Source organism: Saccostrea echinata, unplaced genomic scaffold (assembly GCF_033153115.1).
Source record: "Saccostrea echinata isolate AGI-Se365-2 ecotype Australia unplaced genomic scaffold, CSIRO_AGI_Sech_v1 ptg000006l, whole genome shotgun sequence".
NCBI classification, from domain to species: domain Eukaryota; kingdom Metazoa; phylum Mollusca; class Bivalvia; order Ostreida; family Ostreidae; genus Saccostrea; species Saccostrea echinata.
The window spans coordinates 10468699-10496234 of NW_026889755.1; the positions used below are offsets into that span (position 1 = coordinate 10468699).

The 27536-nt window shown below is 33.2% G+C and overlaps 1 protein-coding gene across 1 annotated transcript; it reads right to left on the minus strand.

The window, feature by feature from the left end:
* Positions 1–351: 351 nt before the first annotated feature.
* Positions 352–27183, minus strand: LOC133180112 (fibroleukin-like). The gene is made up of 5 exons (XM_061314688.1): positions 27078–27183; positions 7669–7805; positions 7022–7118; positions 6462–6629; positions 352–608 (listed from the first exon to the last, which is right to left on the minus strand). The coding sequence occupies exons 1-5, from the start codon at positions 27181–27183 to the stop codon at positions 352–354; spliced, it is 765 nt and encodes a 254-aa protein (XP_061170672.1).
* Positions 27184–27536: the final 353 nt, after the last annotated feature.

Below are 27536 nucleotides of genomic sequence, written 5' to 3' on the forward strand. Positions count from 1 at the left end.
TTTTTAGTTTATATTTTATTTACAACACTTAAATAAATTACTGAGATCTTTCATTACAGAACATTCAGTTACAGACATATAAATAGACTAAAAAGATAATCACAGGAGAGAAAAATGTCTCTTTTAATACAATTGTAAAGTGTCTTTTTCATTGGAATAATTTCATTAGCATTATTTGCTTGTTGAAGTTCTTTTCTAATTATCATCTATTAAGTGAGAGAAAATTAAAGATAAAAATAGAAACACCTAACGACCATTCTTCTGAAAGCATATATCAAAACTGAAAAGAAATATTTGTTTATAATGTTAATGAAATTATAAAATTGTAATGTATTTTATTGAATGTTGTACCTAATGACGTTTGACCATCATCACTGTTCCCCTGACAGATGTACTGGATGTAACTGTAGGCCTCCAAGGATCATGCCAGTTCTCTGGATACCAGGGACCATTGAGGAAAGCGTCGTGACAGGCGTTATACCACCAGCCTCCTTTCCACTTAGCAGCACAATTACCTCCACTCCATCTGTCGTTGTCTCTGTCTGGGGTAGAGAAGTACATCCCTGATAAATCCGCCCCGGACTTACCAGTGTTCAACATCCTATCACCTATAACATTTAAGAAAACAATAGGTCCATTGGCCACATCCCTCACCTGAGCACAATGACTAGGAAAAAGCACAAATCAATTCAGTATTGAAAAGTTTACATGAGGGTGGGGACTTGAAATTTAAACCTGAGGATGCTTCCATAACAATATAAGAAATGGCTTTGCTGTTCTTGAGCAGAAGATTTTTAAATATTTGTTCTTATATATTCCTTTGTAAAAATTTGATATCCCATTGTGGCCCCTCCCTACCCCCAGGGGTCATCATTTGAACAAACGTTAATCTGCAATACCTGAGGATGCTTCCATATCAAAATTACTAAACATGGCTACGCTGGTCTTGAGCAAAAAGATATTTTCCCTTTTATATTCCTATATAAAACTTTGATCCCCCATTGTGGCCCCAGCCTACTCCCGGGGGTCTCAATTTGAACAAACTTGAATCTACAATACCTGAGAATGCTTCTATATCAATATGACTAAACATGACTTTGCTGTTCTTGAGAAAATTTTTAAAGATTTTTCATACATATTCCTATGTAAAACATTGATCCCCCCTTGTGGTCCCACCCTAATCCCCAAGGGTCATGATTTTAACAAATTTGAATCCATACTACCTGAGGATGCTTAAATATCAATATGACAAAACAAGGCTTAACTGTTCTTGGGAAGATTTTTAAAGTTTTTTCCTATACATTCCTATGTAAAACTTTGATCCCCAATTATGGCCAGACCCTAACCCCAGGGGTCATGATTTGAACAAACTTGAATCTACACCATGTATCTAAGATTTCCTATAAGTTTCAACTTTTTTTGGTAAGTAGTTATTGAGAAGAAGATTTTTAAAATATGCAACCAAATTTTTACTATTTCTGAATTATCTCTCCTTGAACGAGGGCGTGGTCCTTCATTTGAAAAAAACAAAAAACAACAAAAATTTGAATCCCCTTTACCCAAGGATGCTTTGTGGCAAGTTCGGTTGAAATTGGCCTTGTGGTTCTGGAGAAGTCGAAAATGTGAAAAATTTACAGAAGGACGGAAAGACAGACGGACTACAGACAAAGAAAGCTCACTTGAGCTTTCAGCTCACTTGAGCTAAAAAAAGAACACAGCTACATAATACAGATCTTTGATCATTTTGATAGGAATTGTAAATCTGGTATAAATCTTTGTCATCATTTTGAGTTCTAAAGCCATTCTCTCACTGTACAGAGGTACAGTAGAATAAAACATTACATACCATGATTAATTGTATGTACGTATCTTTTTTTTTTTCATTTTCTCGAGGCGTAATAAAAGTAAAAGTAATAGAAAATATGAACGAAGTCACTAAAAGGGATAGAACATGCAAAAAATGGATGAAATATTAAAACCTGTTTCAGACTTGGGTTTTTAGCTCACCTGAGCCGAGGGCTCAAGTGAGCTTCTCTGATCACATTTTGTCCGGCGTCCGTCTATCTGTCTGTAAACTTTTCACATTTTCGACGTCTTCTCAAGAACTACTGGACCAATTTCAACCAAACTTGCCTGAAAGTATCCTTGGGTGAAGGGGATTCAAGTTTGGTCAAATGAAGGGCCACGCCTTTTTCAAAGAGAGATGAATACGAATTAGTGGAAAAATAATGGCATCATTAGAAAATCTTCTTCTCAAGACCCACTTGGCCAGGAAAGATGAAACATATGTGGAAACATCCTCAAGTAATATAGATTCAGGTTTGTTCAAATCATGACCCTCGGAGTTAGGGTGGGGCCGCAATGGGCAATTAAATTTTTACATAGGAATACATAGGAAAATTCTAAAAACTCTTCTTCTCAAGAGCAGGAGAGCCATTATTGGTCATATTAATATGGAAGCATCCTCAGGTAGTGTTGATTCAGGTTTATTCAAATCATGACCCCCGGGGTTAGGGTGGGGCCACAATGGGGGATCAAAGTTTTACACAGACATATATGGGAAAAATTTCTTTAAAAATCTTCTTCTTAAGAACAGCAAAGCCATGATTGGTCATATTTATACGGAAACATCCTCAGGTGGTGTAGATTCAAGTTTGTTCAAGTCATGACCCCCGCGTTAGGGTGGGGCCACAATGGGCGATCAAAATTTTACTTACATGTAGGAGTTTATAGGAAAAAAAATCTTCAAAAATCTTTTACTCAAGAACAGGAAAGCTATGATTGGTCATATTTATATGGAAGCATTCTCAAGTAGTGTAGATTCAAATTTGTTCAAATCATGATCCCTGGTGGAAGGTTGTGGCCACAATGGGGGATCAAAGTTTTACATAGGAATATATAGGATATTTTTTTTTCTGAAGAACAGAAAAGCCATGACTAGTCATTTTGATATGGAGGCTTCCTCTAGAAGGGTAGAATCAAATTTGGGCCCCCAGGGGGTGGGTGGGATCAAATTTTTACAAATGAATATATATAGTAAAAAATCTTCTGCTCGAAACAGCAAAGCCATTTGTTATATTGATATGGAAGCATCAACAGGTAGTTTAAAATTCAAGCCCCCCCCCCCCGTAAACTTTTCAATACTGAATTGATTTTTGCTTTGCCTTTTTTCCCTAGCAAATGTGTTCAGGTGAGCAATGTGGACCATGGGCCTCTTGTTATACATTGTATGTACTATTGTAAAAGATATGAAAAGAAATACAGTCAAATCTCGAACTTCTTGGGACCGAGAAGAAACTTCGAGATATCCGAGGTTTCGAGATATGGAGGGTAAAATACTTAAAGTATGTCTGGTTGGGACTTGCAGATCACTTCGACATATCCATGGTATTCGAGATATTCGTGTAACAGAATAATCGGAAATCATTCGGGCTTTTTCGTGATGTCGAGATCAATATCGACCTTTCCGTCAAGTACAGAAAATTAATTAAAAAGAAATATTTTTTAATTTACCTATCCTCGAGATTCACGATCAAATGTTCAACATGTCCAAAAATTTATTTTCACAATAGTTCCAAAAGTATGTGGTTTATAAAGATAAAACTTTTACAGTTTATAAATATATCATTGATTAACAGATAGAAAGTATCTCTTGATAACAAATACTTAGAAAAAATTAATTATCGAGAAAAATTCTTTTAAAAAATGCATATATTTTTAAAAACTACGCCTAATTAATTCTGTACTTTTAGTGAAAGCCATCATTGCAGAAACAATATTTGTTTATCAATGAAGGGCAAGTTGGACTTCGATAGCCTCTGGAAAGTTGTTTTTCCTGTTTATTTTGTCCAAATGTTAAGATTTTAAACCGGAAGTACATTGCAAATGGCGGATTTTATATGGGTCTTGCCTTTATACATGTCATGCTTTCAATAACAGCCTTTCAGAGACCATTCACGTCCAACTTGCCCTTCATTGATAAACATATACTATTTCTGCAATGATGGTTGTCACTAAAATTTCAGAATTAAGCAGGTGCATTTTTTTTTAAATATGCAAATTCTTTGAATTTTTTTCTCTCAACAATTTTTTTTTTTGAAATTTGTTTTCAAGTGATACTTTCTATCTGTTAATCAATGATATATTTATAAACTGTAAAAATTTTAACTTTATACCTCACATAGTTTTGGAACTATTGTAAAAATAAATTTTTGGACATCTTGACCTGAAGACAACTAATAGAACAATCGAAACATGTCTTTTTCCGTTAAGTCAAGAAAGACTGAAGTTTTAGGTCGATAGATTGAAAAGGCCAAACTGTGTTCTAATATTTCATATCGCGATTACTTAAATTAATGGAACTCTTTCTCGGTGAAGGTAGAAAATGTCTGTTAGCTGGGGGCAATGTGCTGTTGCATACAACGCAAGATGGAGCAATATATGTTTTTTAAAAGACAGATGTTAAAGAAATATCTTGCGGAACATTCGCTGAACCACGTTTATAAATTTTAAGAGAATCTAGTCCTCATATGTTATATTTTATTCATACTTTTTCACTAAGCCAACTCTTCTAATTAAATTCAACCATTTCTTTCTGACAATCGTTACTTTTGGAAGCTGGAAAAAAAACCTAAACACTCCAAATTAGACAACCTACTATTTGAAGTTCAACCCTTTGCAAGACATTGTACCTTCGGCAAACTCATTGTTGGGATCATTCAATTATCACTAGCGTAAATAATTCATACCCCGGAAATCTCGCGAGATTTAGAGTTTCCTCGACTTCCCTGCAAAAGTTAGATAACTGTGAGGTAATCGCGATAATAATTATTGCTTATTGAGTGCAATTCAGTTTCAGTTTTTCTGGTTAATATACATGTAATTAATACGAGATGATATCCCGCTCAAGCGCATGAAATTGAATTTATACCACTACCGACAGAAAAATTCCAATAATATATATTGTAGCTTCTACTGACAGCCTACAGGCTTATAGTAGGAAGAAATACTTCGTTCAAAATCCTGTATTTAGCTATGGAGCAGAAGCAGATGTACGCCCCCCCCCCCTTTGTAAAAAACTTGAAAAATAACAATTTCATTAATTGACGTTTATATTGTGAAATCTGTAATACTATGTTATGGATATCGTACTTACTTGATTTCCGTCAAGGATAAAATCAGCGGATATGCACATTTGAATGATAAATTGATTTTTTTAAACATTAGCCTTTAACGCCATATGAATGGGACGAGTATTTGATACAAAAACCGTATTCAGAAGAAAAAAAATGAAATGTATTGATTAAAGCACAAAATTTTAACAGCTTAAATTGTATTTGAACAATACCTTATCTATTAATTTTCTCTTTTTATGTAAGCAAATTTATTACGAAGTACAAAATGTACTTCGGAATCGTAGTCACTATGGTCTCAGTGAGAAATTCGAATATACAAATTTTACCGATAAATTTATTAGGAAAACCTACTAAGTCTTTCGATATATAAATATATTAACAACTTATAGTGTTATGAATGATTTACCATAATTTCAATGACCATTCACACAAAACCTTTTTTATGTTCATGCAGCTATAATCGCCTTATAATTTCTTAACATTGGGCTCGATGCTATATGATGTTCTAGAAGTTTCCGTCAATATTAACATCGGTGAATGACGAAAATAATTTGCACATTTTCCTTTTTAATCGGTTATCGCAACTCATTTCTTTTATATCATTAAAATCAAGTTTTGATTGAATAATTCAGTGATGACATTTTATGAAACAAATAAACGATTGCCTGTTTTCAGTTTCATTAAAAATTGCCAGTAATTTAGATCCGCCAACCGGAACCGCCTCCATACTCATGTTTTTGCTATTTTATGGCTGTTTATAGAAAATAAAAGTAGACTTTTAATTTAATGTATGATACTTACTTTGCGAGTGAAATCTGAATATAGTTTACGGACATCTGCATGTATCTAGTGTATTCATAGAGGAGCTAGTAAGAACTCTGGTACACCTGTTTCGGAGTTTATTTGCAAAATTTAATAATTTATAAGTATAGATACTTTGAAATATAATAGCATTAGGTTATAAACATGTTTGTAAATGTTAGTTATCTAAAACCTACTTTTAAGAATTCATGACATATAAATTAACGGTTTGATGTATTCTTGAAGATAAGCCAAAGGTCATTGTCAGGGAAAGTGTAACGCTATTTTTCAACATGTCTTAGGTCAAGTAGTGCACTTGCCAAATAGCACAGACTTACCTCTCAAAGGTCAAAGAAAGCCCTCGATGCCCTCTGAGCTTGGACCGATATCAACCGCTCGGGATGATACCAGGGCCGATATCAAAACAGCAATGTGATATTATACATGTACACATTTGTCCCTTTTTTACTTTCGCTCGTCTGTCTCCATCTCTCTCTTTCATACCTCGTTCTACTTGTCACGTACCCAAGGTTCCTGTGGCAGTTGGAGCCAGAAAGAGTCGATACTTCTCCGCTTCATTGGAAATGGAGAAGCCAGCATACAACTCATATAGTCTGCTACCATTCGCTAGTGTGATGGAAACATATAGTTTCGAGTTCTTTCCCTTTGTTAACTGATGAATGACGTCATTTCCTGTATTCAGATTTACTCGATATCAATTGACGTATACAGCAGTGATTTTTTTAAAAATATAATTTAAACTTAAGAATAAATTACATCTTATCCTGAAGTTATGTAATTTATAAATAATACTTAATAATTGTTTAACTTAAAGACATTGCGGTGAAATGTTATCATTATGGTAAAATATTTGAGCATGGTCATATTCTGAAGTGAATTTTATTTCTCTTACTGGATTTTTCATCTTCTCCTTTGTTTCAGTCTATTTTTAAGAGTGCAACAACACACTATATTTGAATATAACCGATCGTACATCACAAAAGTTTAAAAGAAGATCTATGTTTCCTTTAATTTCATATGCCCCTAAAAGATCACTCGTTAAATACGATAAATTTTATATTTACCGATCCAGTCATTCTTTTTCGGTGTCCCAAATCCGTTCTTATATTCTTCCCAATTCTTTTCGAAGCTCTGGGATCCATCCTCTCGTTTCTGTATAACCTTCCAAAGATTAATATATTTCAATTAATATTGTGGCGAACATTTCTGAGATAAGTGTAATACTCAGTGTGTATGCTTTCTGTTCCCTTTCATTCCCTTGCATAATAGAACTACAGGTTCACGTCATACGCCAAGTCTGAAGCTTTTTAAATAAGGCCATTCCAAGTTTTTTTCAATGTTTAGCGTCCGCGTGCGTCTTGGTTTTTGATACTCCATATCAGAAAAAAACCCAAACAATATCAGGAGTCCTGAAATCGGTTATTGTGGTCACAATCTTTGAATTCTATCAATTTCTATCAATATTTGTCTATACTATGTCAAATTAAGAATATTTTAAGCATTTAATACCTCGGTTTTGCTGAAGAATAGATCTTTCGACGAGGAAAATAGATTTATAAAATCAAATCTTTTGAATTACGTCATTTTTACGACTATAAAGTCTTTGTTTTATTTTTTGGCTTGTGTGTTTTTTGCGAATAGGTAGGTAGGTTTTTGAAAAATGGGTGGACGCTAAACTGAGAAAAAACTTAGAATCGCCTAAGATAGATACCGTCCATCCACCATCCATTGTGTCCATATCACAGTGAACTCTGACAGGACTGGTAATGGTGCCATAGGGATAAATCTCATACACACCGGAGGTATTGTGACCATTTCCATGGTGGTCCTTACAGTCTTTAGCCAGAACTAAAACAGTAAAAAAATACCTCTTGAAAAATATGAAAGTTTCACAGATGATTGGTTGTTATTTTCCAAAGCCGAGTCGGCAATATTTCAGCGGTAAATATGAACATTTTTGGGGGGAGGGGGGTTCTTCGGCGGCCTCCAATGAGCATTTTCTTTTTTGAAAACCAGAGAATCTTTTACGTTGCCAAGGGGGAACTATTTATGAATCTTAAAGCAGTTCAGCCAACAGGTTTCTTATATTAGAAATACATGTATTGATGTAAAGATATTGTACCCTATCGTGAAAATAATAATGGTTCTGTTCCTTGTTTTAAAATCATTGTCTTGGCTGTGGGGATGCATAACTGAGGTGCGAGAGGACTCGGAAGCAAAATCTTTCAACTTGGACGATCACACAGTACGATTTTAGTCGAAAACAAATTAAATGGAAAAATCTGATGGAAAATCGAATGAATTCTGTGACCGCACCTAAAGTCAATCCTACATTATTTTTAAGATGTGGAAGGTCATAAGTAGAAAAAATGTTCATCTTTGTTTAATTCTGAATATTTAGCCCTTCATTAATCTGCTGATAAAGTTAATCCACACATATTGAAAGATAGCTGTTAACTGGTCGAATTTAAAGACTGTGAGGTTTCTTGTGCTTTTTGAGAGAAATTCAAGATTTTAAGTTGTATTGAGAACAAAAATGAACAAGAGGCCCATGGGCCACATCGCTCACTTGAGCACATTGGCTAGGCGAAAGGACAAATCAGTTTAGTATTGAAAAAATTACATTCGGGGGGGGGGGGAGATAGAGAGAGAAGGGGGTTGAATTTCAAACTACCAGATGATGCTTCCATGTTGATATAACAAATGGCTTTATTGTCCTTCAGAAGATTTAAAAAAAAAAATTCCTATATATTTCTTGAAAAATTTGATTCCCCATTGTGGCTCCTCCCTATCACAGGGGTCACCATTTGAACAAACTTGAATCTAAACTACCTGAGGATGCTTCCATATCAACATGATCAATATGACTAAACATATCTTCTCTGTTCTTGAGAAGAATTTTTTTCTTTATGTTCTTATGTAAAACTTTTGATCCCTCATTGTACCCCCCCCCCCCCCCCCTAGACACGGAGGTCATCATTTGAACAAAATTAAACCTACACTACCTCAGGATGCTTCCATGTCAAAATGAATAAACATGATATTTTCCTAAATATTTCTATTTAAGACTTTGATCCTCCATTGTTGCCCCACCGTACCCCCGGCGTCATGATTTGAATAAAATACAATCGCACTACAGAGGATGCTTCCACATTAATATGACCAATCAGAGCCTTGCTGTTCATGAGAAAATTTTAAAGATTTTTCTTATATATTTCTAAGTAAAACTTTGATCCTCCATTGTGGCCCCGTCCTACCCCTGGGGGTCATGATTTGAACAAACTTAAGGGGACCGACTGGGGTTTTCATTGCGCAATACTTTGCGCAGCATAGTAAAATAAAGCGTATTTACTCTTTTAAAGCAACTATTTTTACATAATTTATAAAAATTAACAAATTTAGGAAATCTCAGGTTAAAAAATCTAATAACGTTTTCAAATAACTGATTTTTTAATCGATTTTTCAAATGATGGGTAGATAGACGTCGTAATAGTGTGTTTTTGACGTTATGAATAACCGAAGTTCTTTAAGCGGGGTCATTAATTCTGTCATAAAATAAAAAAGTATAAAATAGATGCTCTTGAAATTTTAAACATAGGAAATTGGGAATCTCAGAATCATCTTTATTATTTTTTATATAAATCTGTGGTATCTGTCCTGTTTTGTTGTAGTCCATAAAAACAGGAAAATATCACGAATTTTGACATTTTGAGATGAATTTTGTGTTTCTTCAATAAAAATGTACAATATAGTATTACCCCTCAAATAATATAATTTGAACAAAATGTCTATAGTAGTATTTGTATAATTTGCTCCAAAGTGTGAAAAAATGGTATTTTCCTATATAATCCTATAGTAAATGTACCTGTATTTTGAGATGGTCCCTACAAAATAACTAAACGGTAGATTTTCACTAAACTTGGCATGTATACTAAAGTCATTCTAAGGTACATATGGTATAAAATTAAAGAGTTTCTCTATAGTAGTTTTCACACAATAAAACCTCAGTCGGCTCCCTTAAATTTACACTACCTGAGGATGCCTCCATATTAATATGACCAGTCAGGGCTTTGCTGTTTCTGAGTAGACGATTTTTAAAGATTTTTCCTATATATTTCTATGTAAAACTTTGACCCTCCATTGTGGCCCCTCCCTACCCCTGGGGGGTCATGATCTGAACAAACTTGAATTTACACTACCTGAGGATGCTTCCATATAAATATGACTCATCATGGCTTTGCTGTTCTTGAGAAAAATTCTTTTAAGACTTTTCCTATATATTTCTATGTAAAACTTTGATTCTTTATTGTCGCCCCACCCTGCCCCTGGGGGTCATGATTTGAACAAATTTGAATGTACACTACCTGAGGATGCTTCCATATAAATATGACTCATCAGTTCTTTGCTGTTCTTGATAGGAAGATTTTTAAAGATTTTTCCTATATATTTCTATGTAAAACTTTGATCCTCCATTGTGGCCCCGCCCTACTCCCCCGGGAGGTCATGATTTGAACAAACTTGAATCTACACTACCTGAGGATGCTTCTGTATAAATATGACTCATCTTGGCTTTGCTCTTCTTGATAGGAAGATTTTTAAAGAATTCTTTTATATATTTCTATGTAAAACGTTGATCCTCCATTATGGCCCCGCCCTACCTCTGGGGGTCATGATTTCAACACACTTGAATCTACACTACCTGAAGATGCTTCCATATAAATATGACTCATCATGGCTTTGCTGTTCTTGAGAAGAAGATTTTAAAAGATTTTTCCTATATATTTCTATGTAAAACTTTGATCCTCCATTGTGGCCAAGCCCTACCCCCAGGGGTCATGATTTGAACAAACTTGAATCTAAACTACCTGAGAATGTTTCCACACGAGTTTCATCTTTCCTGGCCCTGTGGTTCTTGAGAAGAAGATTTTTGAAAGATGCTATTAATTTTTCACTAATTCTTAATTATCTCCTCTTGGAAGAGGGCGTGGCTCTTCATTTGAACAAACTGGAACCCCCTTCACCCAAGGATGCTTTGTGGGAAGTTTGGTTGAAATTAGCCCAGTGGTTCTGGAGAAGTCGAAAATGTGAAAAGTTTACAGACAGACGGACTACGGACAAAATGTGATCAGAAAAGCTCATTTGAGCTTTCAGCTCAGGGGAGCTAAAACTATATTGCATGCTTTCTTTTTTTTTTTTTTATTTATTCTTAAATACGAGTTTTATTACCGGTTTTATGCTTTAAAGAGACACTGTGACTGAAAAACAGGAAAATTGACAAAAGTAGGATTTTTGCAAGACACATGCAAATTTTATTCAATTTTTGAAGTAATAGGTTTCAGAAAATTACAGGTTTCAGAACCTAAAAAATCTACTTTTATGGAGAAAAATAGAAGTAAAAATAATTTTAGTTTGCCCCAACACGAAAATATTGCTTCACTTCTTCCTCTTTAAGGTACATGTACGCATGCGCAGAAAAGTTGAAGAAACTACCAAGGTGTCAATTCCATAGATATAAATGTCTGATGACCGAGTATTTTGATATAATCTTCAAAAAGATCATCAGATCTTATTCCTCAGTTATGATTGCTCCAATTCAATGTTGTTTACAAGCTTCACGTTAAAAATAAAAGATACATGACCTTGACATTGTTGACATTGTCAGTAACAACCACGCCATAGACACAACTGTTCTTTTTCCGGTACTTACATTTTACAGTCTTTTCTTGCTTTTACCGTGCAGTTGACATCTCAAAACTTCGCTTTATTCATATTTCTCATAAATCTTTAGCTTTATGATACAATTATTTTAGAAGAAACACATGATATTGACTCACTATATAACTTTAATATAATTAATATGGTAAAAGGTATTTTTTGTCACATGCTGAAAACATTTTTTTTTTCAATATTGAAGATCTATGTACCTCTATTTGCAAATAAATAATTATAAATAATTGACTAAGTTTAGCCACAAAAATATTTTTCTCAAACTCCCCAAAATGTTCTATCAAGTGAAAATATGTAATTTATAAGAAAATGGCCAGTTAGTGAGAATTTTGAACATCATAGAAACTCATTTTCTTGATATTTTAAGAATTTGATATTATCTCAATTTATAATGAAACCAAGTTTTAAAATGTATATGAATCTGGGATGCATGTTTGTGGCAAGTGTACTTAAAATGTTTGTTTAAAAAAGATTTCAATGGTCCTTTGATATAACCAACAAACCTTGTATTGAAGATGGCATTGATTTTGTTTACTAACGATTTAAAAATATTGAATTGTTGGATCAACGATGTATTGATTGGACAGTAAGTACTTTTATGTCAGACCAATATTTAATATGATGGTTATGGAAAACAAAATCACTAACCTGTGCCTGGATAATTGATTTTAATTTTTTTTCTCGAACTTTGTGTTTTACATTAACATTAAGGCAAATTTTATTTACAGGTACCTTGAAAAACCCTAACAAAAATACTACTACTGTGGTTAACTATAATTAACTATAGGAAATCAAAGTTTTCAAAGTGATCACTATAGTGTCATGGTGATCATTTAAGTAAAAGATTTCAAAATGATCAGTATAGTGTCATTGTTATCACTATAGTAAAACACAGTTTTCAAAGTTATCACTATAGTGTCAAAGTTATCACTATAGTACCAAAGTTATCAATATAGTAAATTAAAGTTTTCATCATAGTAAACCAAAGTTTTCTTAGTGTTCACTGTAGTATCTCACCGTTTTCATAGTTTTCACTGTAGTGTCATAGTGATCACTATGGTAAACCAAAGTTTTCATAGTTATCACTACAGTAAATCAAAATGTCAAAGCTATATCTATATTTAACAATAGCTTTCATAGTGTCAAAGTTTTCACTTAAGTTAACTATAGTAAACTATAGTTAACTGTAGTATTTTTTGTTAGGGGAATCTCATGGGAAGTGCATTGAAATCAATATGACAGATTGTTATTGGAATTGAATATTGTTAAAGTGTTTGAAATAAAAAAAATATTCAAAGTATTTTATAATTTTACAAAGTACTTATATTACTATTTTGGTTCGCCTATTTCCATGTTATGCATAAGAAATGACTTAGTTGAGTAGTTAAAAAACGTACTGGTCCATAATTTGAACAAACTTAAATCTACACTACCTGAAGATGCTACCATATAAATATGACTCATCATGGCTTTGCTGTTCTTGAGAAGAAGATTTTTAAAGATTTTTACTATATATTTCTGTGTAAAACTTTGATCCTCCATTGTGGCCCCGCCCTACCCCCGGGGGTCATGGTTTGTTCAAACTTGAATCTACACTACCTTAGGATGTTTCCACATTAGTTTCATCTTTCCTTGCCCTGTGGTTCTTGAGAAGAAGATTTTTGAAAGATGCTATTAATTTTTCACTAATTCTTAATTATTTCCCCTTGGAAGAGGGCGTGGCCCTTCATTTGAACAAATTTTAACCCCCTTCACTCAAGGATGCTTTGTGGCAAGTTTGGTTGAAAATAGTCCAGTGGTTCTGGAGAAGAAGTCGAAAATGTGAAAAGTTTACAGACAGACGGACTACGGACAAAATGTGATCAGAAAAGCTCACTTGAGGCTTTCAGCTCAGGTGAGCTAAAAACTATATTGCATGCTTTCTTCTTCTTTTTTTTTAATTTATTCTTAAATACGAATTTTATTACCGGTTTAATACTTTAAAGAGACACCATGACCGAAAAACAGGAAAATTGACAAAAGTAGAATTTTTGAAATACACCTTTAAATTTTATTCAATTCTTATAAGTAATAGGTTTAAGAAAATTACAGGTTTCAGAACCTAAAAAATCTACTTTTATGTAGAAAAATAGAAGTAAAAATAATTTTAGTTTGCCCCGACACGAAAATATTGCTTTACTTCTTCCTCTTCAAGGTACATGTACGCATGCGCAGAAAAGTTGAATAAACTACCATGGTTTGAATTCCATAGATATAAATGCCAGATGACCGAGTATTTTGATATAATCTTCAAAAAAGTTTTCTTAGTGTTCACTATAGTATTTCAACGTTTTCATAGTTTTGACTGTAGTGTCATAGTGATCACTATAGTAAATCAAAGTTTTCATAGAGATCGCTATGCTAAACCAAAGTTTTCATAGTGATCACTATGGTAAACCAAAGTTTTCATAGTGATCACTATGGTAAACCAAAGTTTTCATAGTGATCACTACAGTAAATCAAAGTGTCAAAGTTATCACTATAGTTAACTATAGCTTTCATAATGTCAAAGTTTTCACTTTATTTAACTATAGTTAACTAGAGTATTTTTTTGTTAGGGGAATCTCATAAGAAGTGCAACTTATATTACTATTTTGGTTCGCCTATTTCCATGCAATGCATAAGAAATGACTTAGTTGAGTAGTTAAAAAACGTACTGGTCCAAGAACTGCGAACAATAGTATTGTTCTCCCGCCTACCTCCAAGTCAATTTTTAAAAGTTAACACATTTGATTGATTTTTTTTTATACCTATATAGAGATTTAGATGAATTTTCATTAAACATTACTTCTTTGGGAAAACAAAGAGAGATAACTGTATAATTTTGGTAAAAGTTGTAAAACATCTTCCCCCCTCCCGTGAAACAAAAATTCCTTTTTACAGGTAATATGGGCTGTCATTTCACAAATTCATACCAAAGATTTTTGTGTTTCACGGGGGGACATATGTCTACAGACAAAAAGCTACAAAAATGCTTAATTTTTCACTGATTTCAAAGGGGTTTACAACTAAAACATTGTATTTTATTAAAAATATATGTTTAAGAAAAGATTTAAGGAACATTTATTCATATCCAAGAATATTTTAAAATGTGATGATGCTTTAAAGCACGATTTCAATGAAAAATATCTTCTACACCCATTATTTAAAGTCTTGGAATTAGGGGTAATTAACTTTTTAACACTGGCATTAAAATTATCAGTCAATTACCATTGAACTATTCTTTGCATTCAACAAAGATTTTACGGCGAAAATGCCATTAGTATTGAATTAAATGGGTGTAAAATGTTACCGGGAATCGAGATTTCTGACAGGTGCTTCTATGTGGAATATGTCATTCGTAAATTCTTTATTTTTTGGTTTCAAGTAGCTCTTTGAGCTAGTCACTATTGAGATAAAAGAGGACATTTCTTTCATGTAATATGGTTATTAATATATAAATTACATGATGATAAGATCGTTTGCTTATTGCAAATTTGAGGTAAACTTGTCCATGTTTTTTAAAACGCAACGGCCGGATTAGGAAAACGTCGATCATTTCTTCAGATTCTTAGGACAAATTAGAAACATAAAGATAACTTTTTCTAAAGTCTAAGCTTTGATTTCACAAAGCAGATTGGGTCAAATTAAACTGTATCTTCGTCGCTTCCAAAAATAAAATATTTCAAAGTGTTAGTTTGCTTTTGTTGTGTATACAACTAATATCCCTTTTTGCTTGGGGCGTGTTGTAATGTAGAGTTGAAATATCTTTTCCGAAAACCATTTTTAAAAATCCTTATCGGACAGACATTATGAAATATTAAGTCCTTTTTCTTTCATCTATTTATTTTCTTTTAATTTTACGGAGAATTGCTATTAAATGCTGCTTCCCTCGTGCATGACACTACGCATTTTTTTCTTCATTTTTTTTTTAAATAATGTTGAAATTTAATAATCATATTTTATGTATGGAGTGACTGGCCCTAATGTTTTATTTATTGATTTTATGTATTGATTGATTTAATCATTTCACAGAATCGTGCATACATTTACAGCGTAAGAATTGTGAAAACGCAAAACAGTTGCAAAGTGTGAACTGGAAATCAGTTATATTTAAAGCTTAAAATGCGGTATTTATCAGTACAAAGTGACATTCTTTTAACTGCAATTCTATGTCCCACTTTCCGGTCTTTATGTCAGGAGTAAAATAGTTTATGACATTGAAAACTGATATCAACTGACGCTGCTTTTACCGTACTTTACTGGAAAGTTCTATCTTCTCTCCACTTCCCTTCATAAATACTTTTATGAAGAAAATTACAGTTATAAGTAACATATTTAATATTCATTTTCGGCCGAAAATATTCAACTTATCAATGAAAGTCACCTGAAATATCAACATTCAACGTCATATAACTGTTACCTCTCTCTCTCTCCCCTCTTTCGATGATCTCAAAAATATTCGATATTCTTCAATCAAATGTTATCAAATAATAATCCAATTACAGTTTCTTGGTATCATTACTATTATTTGATTTTCGTCGAAAATGTATTTAAAATTTTCAAAATGCAAATTACTAAAATATATAGATTAACTCAACGCATCTTTAAACCCAGCCCAATCTTTGATATGATTTTGAGAAAAAAACAGATTGTTTACAATAAAAAGTGCATTTCACAGATTAAACCTCAGAAACCAAGAATCGCAGAAGCAAAAGGAAAACTCTAAGAATTTCATCATGTACATTTACTTTGCATAGATAAAAGCACGCAAATTTAAGTTATATTTCCGCCTACGAACATGTACATTAATTGATGAAAAAAAATAAACAGAAAAGAATTAAATCCTTTCTTTCGCAAGAATGTATTTTAAATGGCTTAACGAGGTTCGCTCCTGAGCTTTTGAGCAGATTTATATCTTAACCTATATTTCAAAAATTCTGCATAAAGTTATAATTCTTACAATAATTTTGAATTCTATAATGCCAATTAAACTATATTCAGCTAAAACTCCATGATTTAATTCCATACCAAAAGCATTAAGTGAGGAACTATATTTTGTGGCGGAAGGTTTTTTAGAAGAAAATAATCATTTTTTTCTCATTCGAAGTATTTAAAATATGCTAAGTTTGGATTCCTATTTTTACATGCAGTCTGCACACAGAGTTATTTTGTGCAGTGAACTGTTTTATACTGGTCCTTATTATATGTTAAAAAAACTTTCATGAATTCTACCATCATATTTGATAAATATAGCAAATATATTGTGAAAATCAAGAAAAAAATATCCCTATTTTAAGCTTAAAATTAGCACTATTTTAGTAATATCTAAAAATTAACATCACAGACCCCCACTTTTTATTTTATTTTCTAAATATATAAGATACTTTTAACCATTCCTCTTAAAGTCAGTAAAATGTCATTACTCTCAAATGATATTTTTGCTTGTTAAATTTTTAATGCCAGAAAAATGAATTTTTTGAGTGCAAAAAGGTCAAATAATGAATATGCGGTGTAATTTGAAAATTTTATACTTGTCACAAATTTTAATGTGTCTATTCAAGATGAAGTAAGACTGTGTTTGTTCCCATAATTTATTTGAATAAAAAATATTGAAGGAAAAACTTTAAAAATTGATTTATTTGAAAGACGTATTTACAGTGCAAAAAGGTCAAACTAAATGCTCTGTAGTGCCAAAAGAAGCGCATTGACCCCCATTTTTTGTTTTGATTTTTAATTAAGCTATGTGTATAAATTCTAAAAATATACGTGATTAAAAATTCACATTACTTTTGATGGCAGGATCCAACCTCCTTAATATAATGTAAATGTACCTATCTTAGCAGTAATAACATTGTGCGTTTTATTTCGCTGATTCCTGTCCGACATACAATCAACCAACCAAAGCTTCCTGTCCGCTATGTTGTGTATATACTAACCTTTAATTAAAATTTATGAATGTCGTTGCTAAGACACCAGTTCGATAATTCATGATTGCGCGTATCCGTCCCGGAGGACGATTGAGCTAAATTTTAAGTGCACTAGATATACACGTTTACAGTATGCTGTTGATTGAATCTTTAAAAGTTGATGCGAATCTCACACCTTCTGCATGCATAGGCGACGAATCATTTTCATTGTTATTCCTAAGTGATGTACGACATGACTAGTACCGTATTGTGCTAAGCATTATTATTTATAAAAAAATAATCATGGTCTGTCCGAAAACTTGGAAATACCAAAAAATTACAAGAAAGGACTGTTTTTGATTAAAAGGAGAGTGCATTCATATGGGAAGATTTCAGTATACAAATAAATTAAAAGACCTCTTTCACATGTATTTTGAAGATCCACAGCTGATTAACAGACACATTCTGAAAGTTGGGGAGGAGTAAGTCAGACAAAACAAGAAGTCTGTAAGTCAATGCTCACTAGTAATAACCCCGCTTTGATGTGAATATACACTCTGATGTGAATGTACACAAGTTCAGTTACGGACAGACACAGGGATAAACAGGAAGTTGTCATCAGATTGACATCAGATTCAAACAAAAATAAATCACACCATATGGCATGCCTAAACAAACAGTGTGCTAAAATTTCAAACATCTGCAACGAGTAATTGCTGAGAAAGCTGCGACCAAAATTTGTTATGTATGGTACGGACAGACACACGAATTAACAAGACGTTGACATCGGATTCGTACAAAAATTAGTCCCACCTTACGGAACGCCTAAACGAAGAGTGGTCTAAATTTTCAAGCCTCTGCAATGAGTAGTTGCTGAGAAAACTGCGACCAAAATTTGTTAAGACACAGATTAACAGGAAGTTGACATCGGATTCGTATGAAAATGAATTCCACCATATGGCACCCCTAAACAAAGAGTGTACTAAATTTTTAAGCCTCTGCAATGAGTAGTTGCTGAGAAAACTGCGAGCAGAATTTGTCATGTATGGTACGGACGGACGCACGGATAAACACGAAATTGGCATCAAATTCGTACAAGAATGAATCCCACCATATGGCAGGCTTCAACAAAGTGTATGCTAAAATTTAAAGCCTCTGCGATGTATAGTTGCTGAGAAAACTGTGACGAAAATTTTTTTACGGACAGACAGACAGACACACACAGACACACAAGGGGAAAACAATATACCCCCTCTCCTTCGGAGCGGGGGTATAAATATTAACAATTTTCCCCCAAAGGGAAACTTTTGCTTAAATTGTTTGTGGGGAAGGGGGAATATGTTCCAACATTTTCATCACTCCCTACACGAGATACTACGTGCAAGATTGACAATGCATTTTAATGATACGACAAACAGCTGCAGACTTGAAAATTACCAAATCTATCTTTCCACGTAAATTCAAAGCTGTGAACTTAGTTTTAATCTTAATGATCAAAACAAGAGTCAGTAATAACGATATATATATAAAATTTTCAAACCTTGGCAAACCAAGTCCATTTTCCAGGTCCCATCCTTACGACACACAATCGCTCCGGATCCTCGCTGTTCGAAAGAATCCAAGCATTTTATATGCATAAGTTTATAGATTCCTATCCCGTTCCCTTCCTGTAAATCCCAGGTGGTATTCTCCTGGTGTATGGGGATCCCACAGTCTAACAAAAAAATGTCAAGAACTGCTAGAATTTTCAAAGCCAACAGAAAGATTAAACAATAGCCAAAAAAAAAAATCCAAAGTAAATTTATCTATGACCTTTTCTTTGTTTTACTTTACAAATTGAAAGAAACAACGATATTTTCTGATCTCACCTGACAAAACGCACCGGGGTTCCCCAAAGTGTTTGTGGATGCATTTTTCATTCTTTCCACAAATTAATTCTGAGCAAGACTCAGTAAGAACCTGAAAGTTATTTACGAAAGAAAAAAAGGATGATATTTTGATGATGTAGGAATTTTCGACTAACAATTTTGAAATTAAAAAAGAGACAAAACAAAACAAGTGATTGCGCCCATGTAAAAAGGGGGGTTCTTCACTGACATTCATCGTCGCTCAGCAGAACTTTATGGCGTTTTATGACATTTTCTAAAGCTATTGTCATGAGCACAATTATATATCTTAGAAGTCGCAGAGGAAGGGGTTGATCCTTACGTCGCTGGTTCGAATCCCACTGTGGGATGTGGAGACCGGTCCTTTGGATGAGACCGTATAAACCGAGGTCCCGTGTCGCAGTAGGTGCTGGCACGAAAAAAAAGAGTCCTCACTGTTCAAGAGTCCTAAGTGCCGAGCATAGGTCAAAATTTGCAGCTCTCCACCGGCAAGTGGTGGCATCTCCATATGAGTGAAAAAAGAAAATCGAGAGAGGGGCTTGAAACAACAAACAAACAAAAATATATATTAGATAAATTCAACGGCATGGAAAAAAAGTAAGCAATGGACTTTAAGCTTGATTGCTGTTCGCCGTCTTCTTATGAATCTATCGTATAGTGTAATTTCAATATGGAAATTAATTTCTCCTCTCCCTTCTCGCTCTCTCTAGATACGTAGATAGATTATATAACTAGCTATTTACCTTATCCCAGTTTTCTATGTCAGTGTACATCCAGCCCGAATCTTGTCTGTACATTGCTGGTTCAGTTTTGTTACTCTCAAAGTTATTTTCACAGAAGTTCGCTCCTCTGTAATAATTCACTGATTTGCATCTCGTGGTTCTTAAACATTCCTCAACACAGTCTAATATACTATAGTTCATGTAAGATTCTATCAGTCTCTGAAATAACCTGTATCCAAACTGTAACGTGGAATAACTGTCTTTTAAATTTCCATTGCAACACAAAATAATATTAAGCATAAGAAAAACCGTTTTTAGATATTTGAGGTTTTGCATGATTCCTTTTTCTTATTAAAAGTAACGTTAAGTTGGATAATTAGTATATATGTATTTAATCCTCTAGGTAATATATAAAGCGTTAGAACTTGTAGTTTTGGGTTTCCAAATGCAGTGTTCAACCAATTTCCGTTTTGTTAATACTTAGCTTTTAATCAATATAAACCGTATAAAATTGTTAAGTATTCATTAGTAATTTATAGACAGACTGAAGACGTTAGAGAGGAAATGTAAAAATAAATTGCGTCACGCCGTTCGCTCGGGATGAAAATGACTGTCGGGATGTTTGTGTGATCTTTCTGAACTTCAATTTTCAACAACTTTTGATGATTTTATGAATCAATGAATCCAGTTTGAAAGTCATTAATAATCTAAACGCTCATTTAAGGTACTGTATGTAACTAACGAATTAAATCATGTTAAAATGTACGAAAGTTTTCCGGTAAAATTATGGACAAGTTGACTAAAGTTAAAAATAATTGACACTGTGTTCTGAAATCTTTATTTTTCTCTAGTATATATTTCATTAATAAACATGACCGTTCACGGTAGCTCAGTAGGTAGAGCGCTCGCTTCGTGATCGGGAGGTCATGAAATCAAATCTCGGCCGCGACTGACCTAAGTCGATAAAAAATGGGTAGCACCTGTTCCTTCGCCATGCGCTCAGCAGTTTGAAGTGAAAGTTGCTGGTCCTCCGGAAAACCGAGGCCCCGTATCACGCGTACGACAGGCGTTGACGCGATAAAGATCCCTCACTGCTCAATGGCCCTGAGTGCCGAGTAAAGGTCAAAATTTGAAGCCTTCACCGGTATATGGTGACGTCTCTATATGAGTGAAAAATTCTCGAATGGGACGTAAAACAACATACAATCAATCAATCAATCATCAATAAACATACTAAGTTTCAATTATATAAACATACAGAAAATATGAGTTTTTTATTCTATGTGTGGTATTGCCTTACGTTGCATGGATAATAACGTCAAAGTGTCTAAAAAAAACGTGCCGTTTCATCTTGTCTTAAAAAAAAGATAAGCACCACTTAAAAACGGGAATTCCTCTGATGCACTGATACACTCGAGTTCCCCCTTTATTTCTCCATAAATAGGCGAGGGCACTTGTAGTGCACACATATGAGACCTTAGTAAGTTATGGACAGTACCCTCACTACTTTCAACTAAATAGGGAATCTTTTTTTTCGACGTTCAGCAGTGATAGCCTTTTTTGTTATTGCCAGTAGCTGATCGTCTGTATATTTAGCTATCCTGGGACGACTCTTGAGAAAAATTTCCGCTTAAAAAACGCCGATTGCACAAGAAAACTAAACATCTACTGATATTTTTTTTAAATTCACTGTTATTATTTAAGGTCTGAAAAATCGTCATTACTAAAAGTACAGCCGTACGTCATCAAACATATCCATTTTTAGTGCATTGTAATTACCACTTTCTCATTTAATTCATCCGGAGACTACCGAAAGTTAAGGAAATACATTGAAATTTTCGGAGTGACGACATAACAGATAGTGACTTTGAAAAATGATAATACTTACTCCAACCTTACATGTATTAGTTAATACTTTTATTTCAAAATGCTTGCATAAAAATCCCTGATGAAACCCTGATTTTTTTTATCGTGCGCCATAGTACCATGCCCAATGCACATTCAAACATAATAAAATCCTTATTTCTATACTAGTACTTACTTAATTTCTTTAGATATACTCAAACATAGTAAATAATATAAGCATTTTCTTGAAATTTCAGCTTTGTCCACGAATTCCAATGACGTTGTCCACGATTTTAGATATCAACACTTGTGTATATACTAAGTTTATCTATTTTTTCTCAACGTAGGGTAGCTAGGGTACATGTATCTGCAATATTTCTCCATAAAATATGTTTTAAGACATTGAAATATTAGTGAAGAGAAATCCGCTGCTCATTACAATTAGAAAAAAAAAACACGAAAGGAAAATATTTAATTCTTTTATATTTGAATAATAAATATTAAAAATACTTTGAATTTATTACAAATTGTTTAATAAATTGTAGATATTCATTGATTCTATCTTACACTCACGGGGAGGTCACTTTAACTGCATTAAACTATCCCGGAATGAGGATTTTTAGTGAGCAATGTTAAGAGCTTCCTCGGGTTGAAAAGCTTTCATACCCTCAATCGACTGTTGTCAACAATTTTATGGCCCAAGAAAGCAAAAAAAGGCAATATTGGTAAAAATTGTGCAAACCTGGTCATGGTATTTTGAACAACCTAATTCTTGATAAGTGGAAAGACAAGGTCAAGGTAATTTTTTTAAGTTTATCTACAGTCTGTGAACAAACAGGATTTGAGTGTAGTCTCTAATAAGACGTTTTCTGTGTTCTACTTTCAAGAGCCCACAGTACATCCCTGGCTTTCCAGAGATTTCTCTTCATATTTCATTCTTGTTAAAAAAAAATACACCACTAACAAATGTTTTCACTATGTTCACAAGAGACACAGTGTTAAATTATAGAAGGTTGGTCGGGAAAGATATGAGGACGCTTGACAGTTGAATAAAGTATTCAAGATTAGAAAATAAATTTTTGATATTTGTTGCATGTATGCATTGATATTTTCCAGCAGACTTGCAAATTAAATACCAGAAAAAGTAGGTGAAGAAGAAAGGTACCGAATATCATTCACATTTAAGAATGAAGACAAATAAAACATATTAACTGTGACTGCTGTTTTAAGCTGACATAAAACAACTCCTTAACGAGGTTCGCTCCTGAGCTTTTGAGCATATTTTTGTCTTAACCTATATTTCAAAAATTCTGCATAATGTTTTAGTTCTTACAATAAATTTGGATTCTACAATACCAATTAAACTATATTCACTTAAAACTCCATGATTAAATTCCATACCAAAAGCATTAAGTGAGGAACTATATTTTGTGGCGGAAGTTTTTTTTAGAAGAAAATGATCATTTTTTTCTCTTTCAAAGTATTTAAAGTATGTTAAGTTTGGATTCCTATTTTTACATTCAGTCTGCACACAGAATTATTCTGTGCCATGAACTATTTTATGCTGGTCCTAAATTATTGAATAAATAAACTATCATGAATTCTATCATCATATTTGATAAATATAGCAAATATATTGTGAAAATCCAGAAAGAAATAGCCCTAATTTAAGCTTAAAATTAGCACTATTTTAGTAAAATCTAAAAATTAACATCACAGACCCCCATTTTTAATTTTCTTTTCCGAGTATATAAGACACTTTTAACCATTCTTCTTAAATTCAGTAAAATGTCATTACTTTCAAATGATTTTATTGCTTGTTAAATATTTAATGCCAGAAAAAAGATTTTTTTTGAGTGCAAAAAGGTCAAATAATTGAACATGCGAAGTAATTTATAAATTTTTGTTGTCACAAATTTTAATGTGTCTATTCAAGATGAAATAAGATTGTGTTTGTGTTCCCATAATTTATTTGAATAAAAATATTGGAGGAAAAACTTTAAAAATTGATTTATGTGTAAGACGTATTTACAGTGCAAAAAGGTCAAACTAAATGCTCTGTAGCGCCAAAAGAAGTGCATTGACCCCCATTTTTTGTTTCGATTTTTAATTAAGCTATGTGTGTAGATCCTAAAAATATACGTGATAAAAAATTCTCATTACTTTTGATGACAGGATCCAACCTCCTTAACAATATATGTGTTACTCAACATAGTATGAACTTTTTCTAACTCTGGATCCTGATCCAAAGGAGCATGAAATTTAAATTAGCTGAAGGGCGTAATTTCAATTCAACAATATTTAACAGGAAACCATTTCGCTAAATACACTTACTTGAGTCATCTTTGATCAGCTGCTCGTAAGATTTTAAACGATTTAATCATTTTCAGCCCCATGGATTGTGGGAAAAATCAATATATACACACATCTGGCAAAGCGAAAATTCAATCTACGCGACATTGTGATTCGCCTGACCATCAAAAAACTCAAAAGAGTTGTTCTTTAAAAGGAAAAGGAGAAAGGGATTTTTTGATAAATCAATACGTATTGTGGCCATACATTAGTCCAACGGACATAAACTTTTAAAAATATAGAATTTTAATTTTGTGTAACTTTATGCTTCTCTGCTGTTCTTGAAAAGGCCTTTAAATATTTACCATTGTGTCCCCTCCTTTACACTATGGGCCATAATAACCAAAAAAAATCAATATGTAGTGTAGCCCTTCAGTTTTTAAAAAGGAGATATTTAAATATTTTACAATTTATTCCTGTGTCAACGTTGTTATCTAAACTTCAGTTATGTGGGCAGGATTTGAACAAAACTTGAACAGCTGTTGGATATATTCACTTCTTTTGTGTATGTTTTTTTTTTGTCTTTACATGACTGACTATAGAACACTCCCCCCTCGTTTTGAAATAAAATTATATTTCAACATCATATAGAAGGTCATGTCAGAAAGGAAGACAGTTGACTAATTCTAACCAATGTGTATCTCTATATAACGTTTGCTTACTAATCTTGAAAAGCGAAGTGTTATGTATTATAGACTGATACGGACACGGTTGAATTGCTCTTACCAGTTTAACAAGCATTCTGAGAGTATTGCATTAGCAATACTAGTCCCTACCGGCAAAGTGTAATCTGGTACCCGTTAAAAATTGAAAATGCCATAATTCCGTCAAAAATCATTAAAGCGGAACGAAATGCGAACTTGATCTAGAAGTAATCAAGGTAAAGTCACATACCAAAAATCAGCTCAATATCTCCAAGCGTTTAGACAAAAATGGCGGAAAACCCTTAAAAATTGAAAAGGTCGTAATTCCGTCAAAAATCAATGAAGCGGAACGAAATGCAAACTTGATCTGTTTCTCATCAAGATACATTCACATACCAAAAATCAGCTGAATATCTGCAAGCGTTTAGGAAAAAAGTGCGGAAAACCAAGTGGGACAGACTGACAGACAAACAGAGGGACAGACAGACCGACAGACGGACTCAGAGGAAACCTATAGTCCCCTCCGGTTTCACCGGTAGGGGACTAACAAGCATTTCTATAAGCATATGGAGCTTGCTAAAATATTTTGAACATTTTCGGGGGGATGGGGTGGGGAGGGGATAGGGATTTCCAACATAAAAAATCAAACACTATTTAATAGCTGTCGGCAATATTCAAATCCTGAGTGTTTAACAAATTGAACTCAATCGAAGAAACATTAACAATAACAGAGCCCGTGCTCTGTTTGCAAAACAGTTTACGTTTCACTGGGTGTGTTCAATTTGTTAAAATCTGTACACATCACTGAGCACGGACTGACCATACTGGTGAGTGGGTTTTGCTTTCTCACATTTCTACTCTGAATTTTCTGGATTGTAGTTTTGGTATTTCTCATTAATGCACAACACAAATTATACTTTTCTTAAGTATTAAGGATAAAGTTTACTTTGTGAAAGTGCAAGAATGTGTCAATCAAACGCGTCCCGAAATTCGTAGTTTCAATAATTTTCCAGATAAAATAAGTTTTTTTATTATATTTCCGTTTGAAATGCTATGGCAAACTAAGTAAACTTTATCCTTAATGCGTTTTTTGTGGAACGACCTTCCTAATGACATAAAACAGGCCTAGTCCCTGGACATTCTTAAAAGACATTTAAAGACACATTTTTAAAGAATAGCGTCTTAAATACTTGGAGCACACATTTTAGCAACAAATCTCAACAGATTTTCTAATATTCACAGTTTTTTAAATACCATAATTGTATGTATGTAACTTTAGAATTTTAATGTTATAATTTCTAATACACATATGTTAAATTGCATGTAACTAATCTATTCTAGTTCTTAAATTATGTTTATTTGTGTTTAATTGTACAGCGCTTTAGAGTAATTTTATTAATATTTAGCGTTTCATAAATTTATTTTATTATTATTATCAAATAAAAGTCATGATATTATACAGAAAATATGAGAAAATATTAACTTCAAATCTGTGTCTATGCCCCCTTTAAAATTGGGGATTTTTCAGTTTTTTAGTTATATTGTATAAATCGTGTTATGAGCTTTATAATTTGGATTATCACCTTCTATAATGTTTAAGGCAGCCGCAAGAAAATAAATGAATTTATATACATTAAATGCACGTTTATATATGAAATACTGTCTACAAAGATGCCAAAACTGTTTTCAATTAAAATGCATATCAAGATAAGTGAGCATTCCACAAACAATACAACATGTAAATACAGATATATATTTACATGTATATATTACTGAAGAATCGATTTTTGTTAATATGGCTTAATCTTCCTTTCACTTTCCGAACAGGTATGTCTATGTGACAATATTTGTTAATAAGAACAAAAGATTTTTAGTTTCTATTTTATTTACAATACAGAGATCTTTTACTATTGAACATTCCGTTAAATCGAGAATAAATAGACTTGAAAAGGTTTTCACGGGATAAATGTGTTTCTTTCACCAGAGTTTCTATCATGGTTCCATCAGCGTTAGTTACCTGGTGTTTGTTTTATGGAGTCTTTATTTGAATCATCATCTGTGAGTGTAAGAAAACTGAATTTCCTCAGAGAGCTGATATCAGAAGCATCGAGAACAGAAGACATATTTAAAAAAATAAAATTTGTTTAAAATCTTCATGAAATTATTAAAAAAAAATAAACAATATATAGTAGGAACGAATGCTGTATCTAGTGATGTCTGATCATCATCACTGTCTGTCTGACATATGTCCCAGTCCTAACCTTAGGATACCAGGGATTCAACCAGAAATCCGCAGACTAGGGACCATTCAAAAAGGCTAGGTAGCAGGCGTTAAACCAGCAGCCTCCTTTCCTGGTTGCAGCACAGCTTACTCTTGACCATTTATCATTGTTGTTGTCTAGGGTAGAGAAGTACATCCCTGACAGATCCGCCAGGGAATAACCAATGTTCAACACACTGTCTCCTACAGAATGAA

What these genes read in the sequence shown, in the direction of transcription:
- LOC133180112 (XM_061314688.1), bottom strand. Translation starts at nt 27,183, where the DNA reads ATGTCTTCTGTTCTCGATGCTTCTGATATCAGCTCTCTGAGGAAATTC. An exon ending in GAAAAAGAATGACTGGATCG is followed by an intron (nt 6,630 to 7,021) that starts GTAAATATAAAA and finishes ATCTGAATACAG; the next exon opens with GAAATGACGTCATTCATCAG. An exon ending in AACTGCCACAGGAACCTTGG is followed by an intron (nt 609 to 6,461) that starts GTACGTGACAAG and finishes TAAATGTTATAG; the next exon opens with GTGATAGGATGTTGAACACT.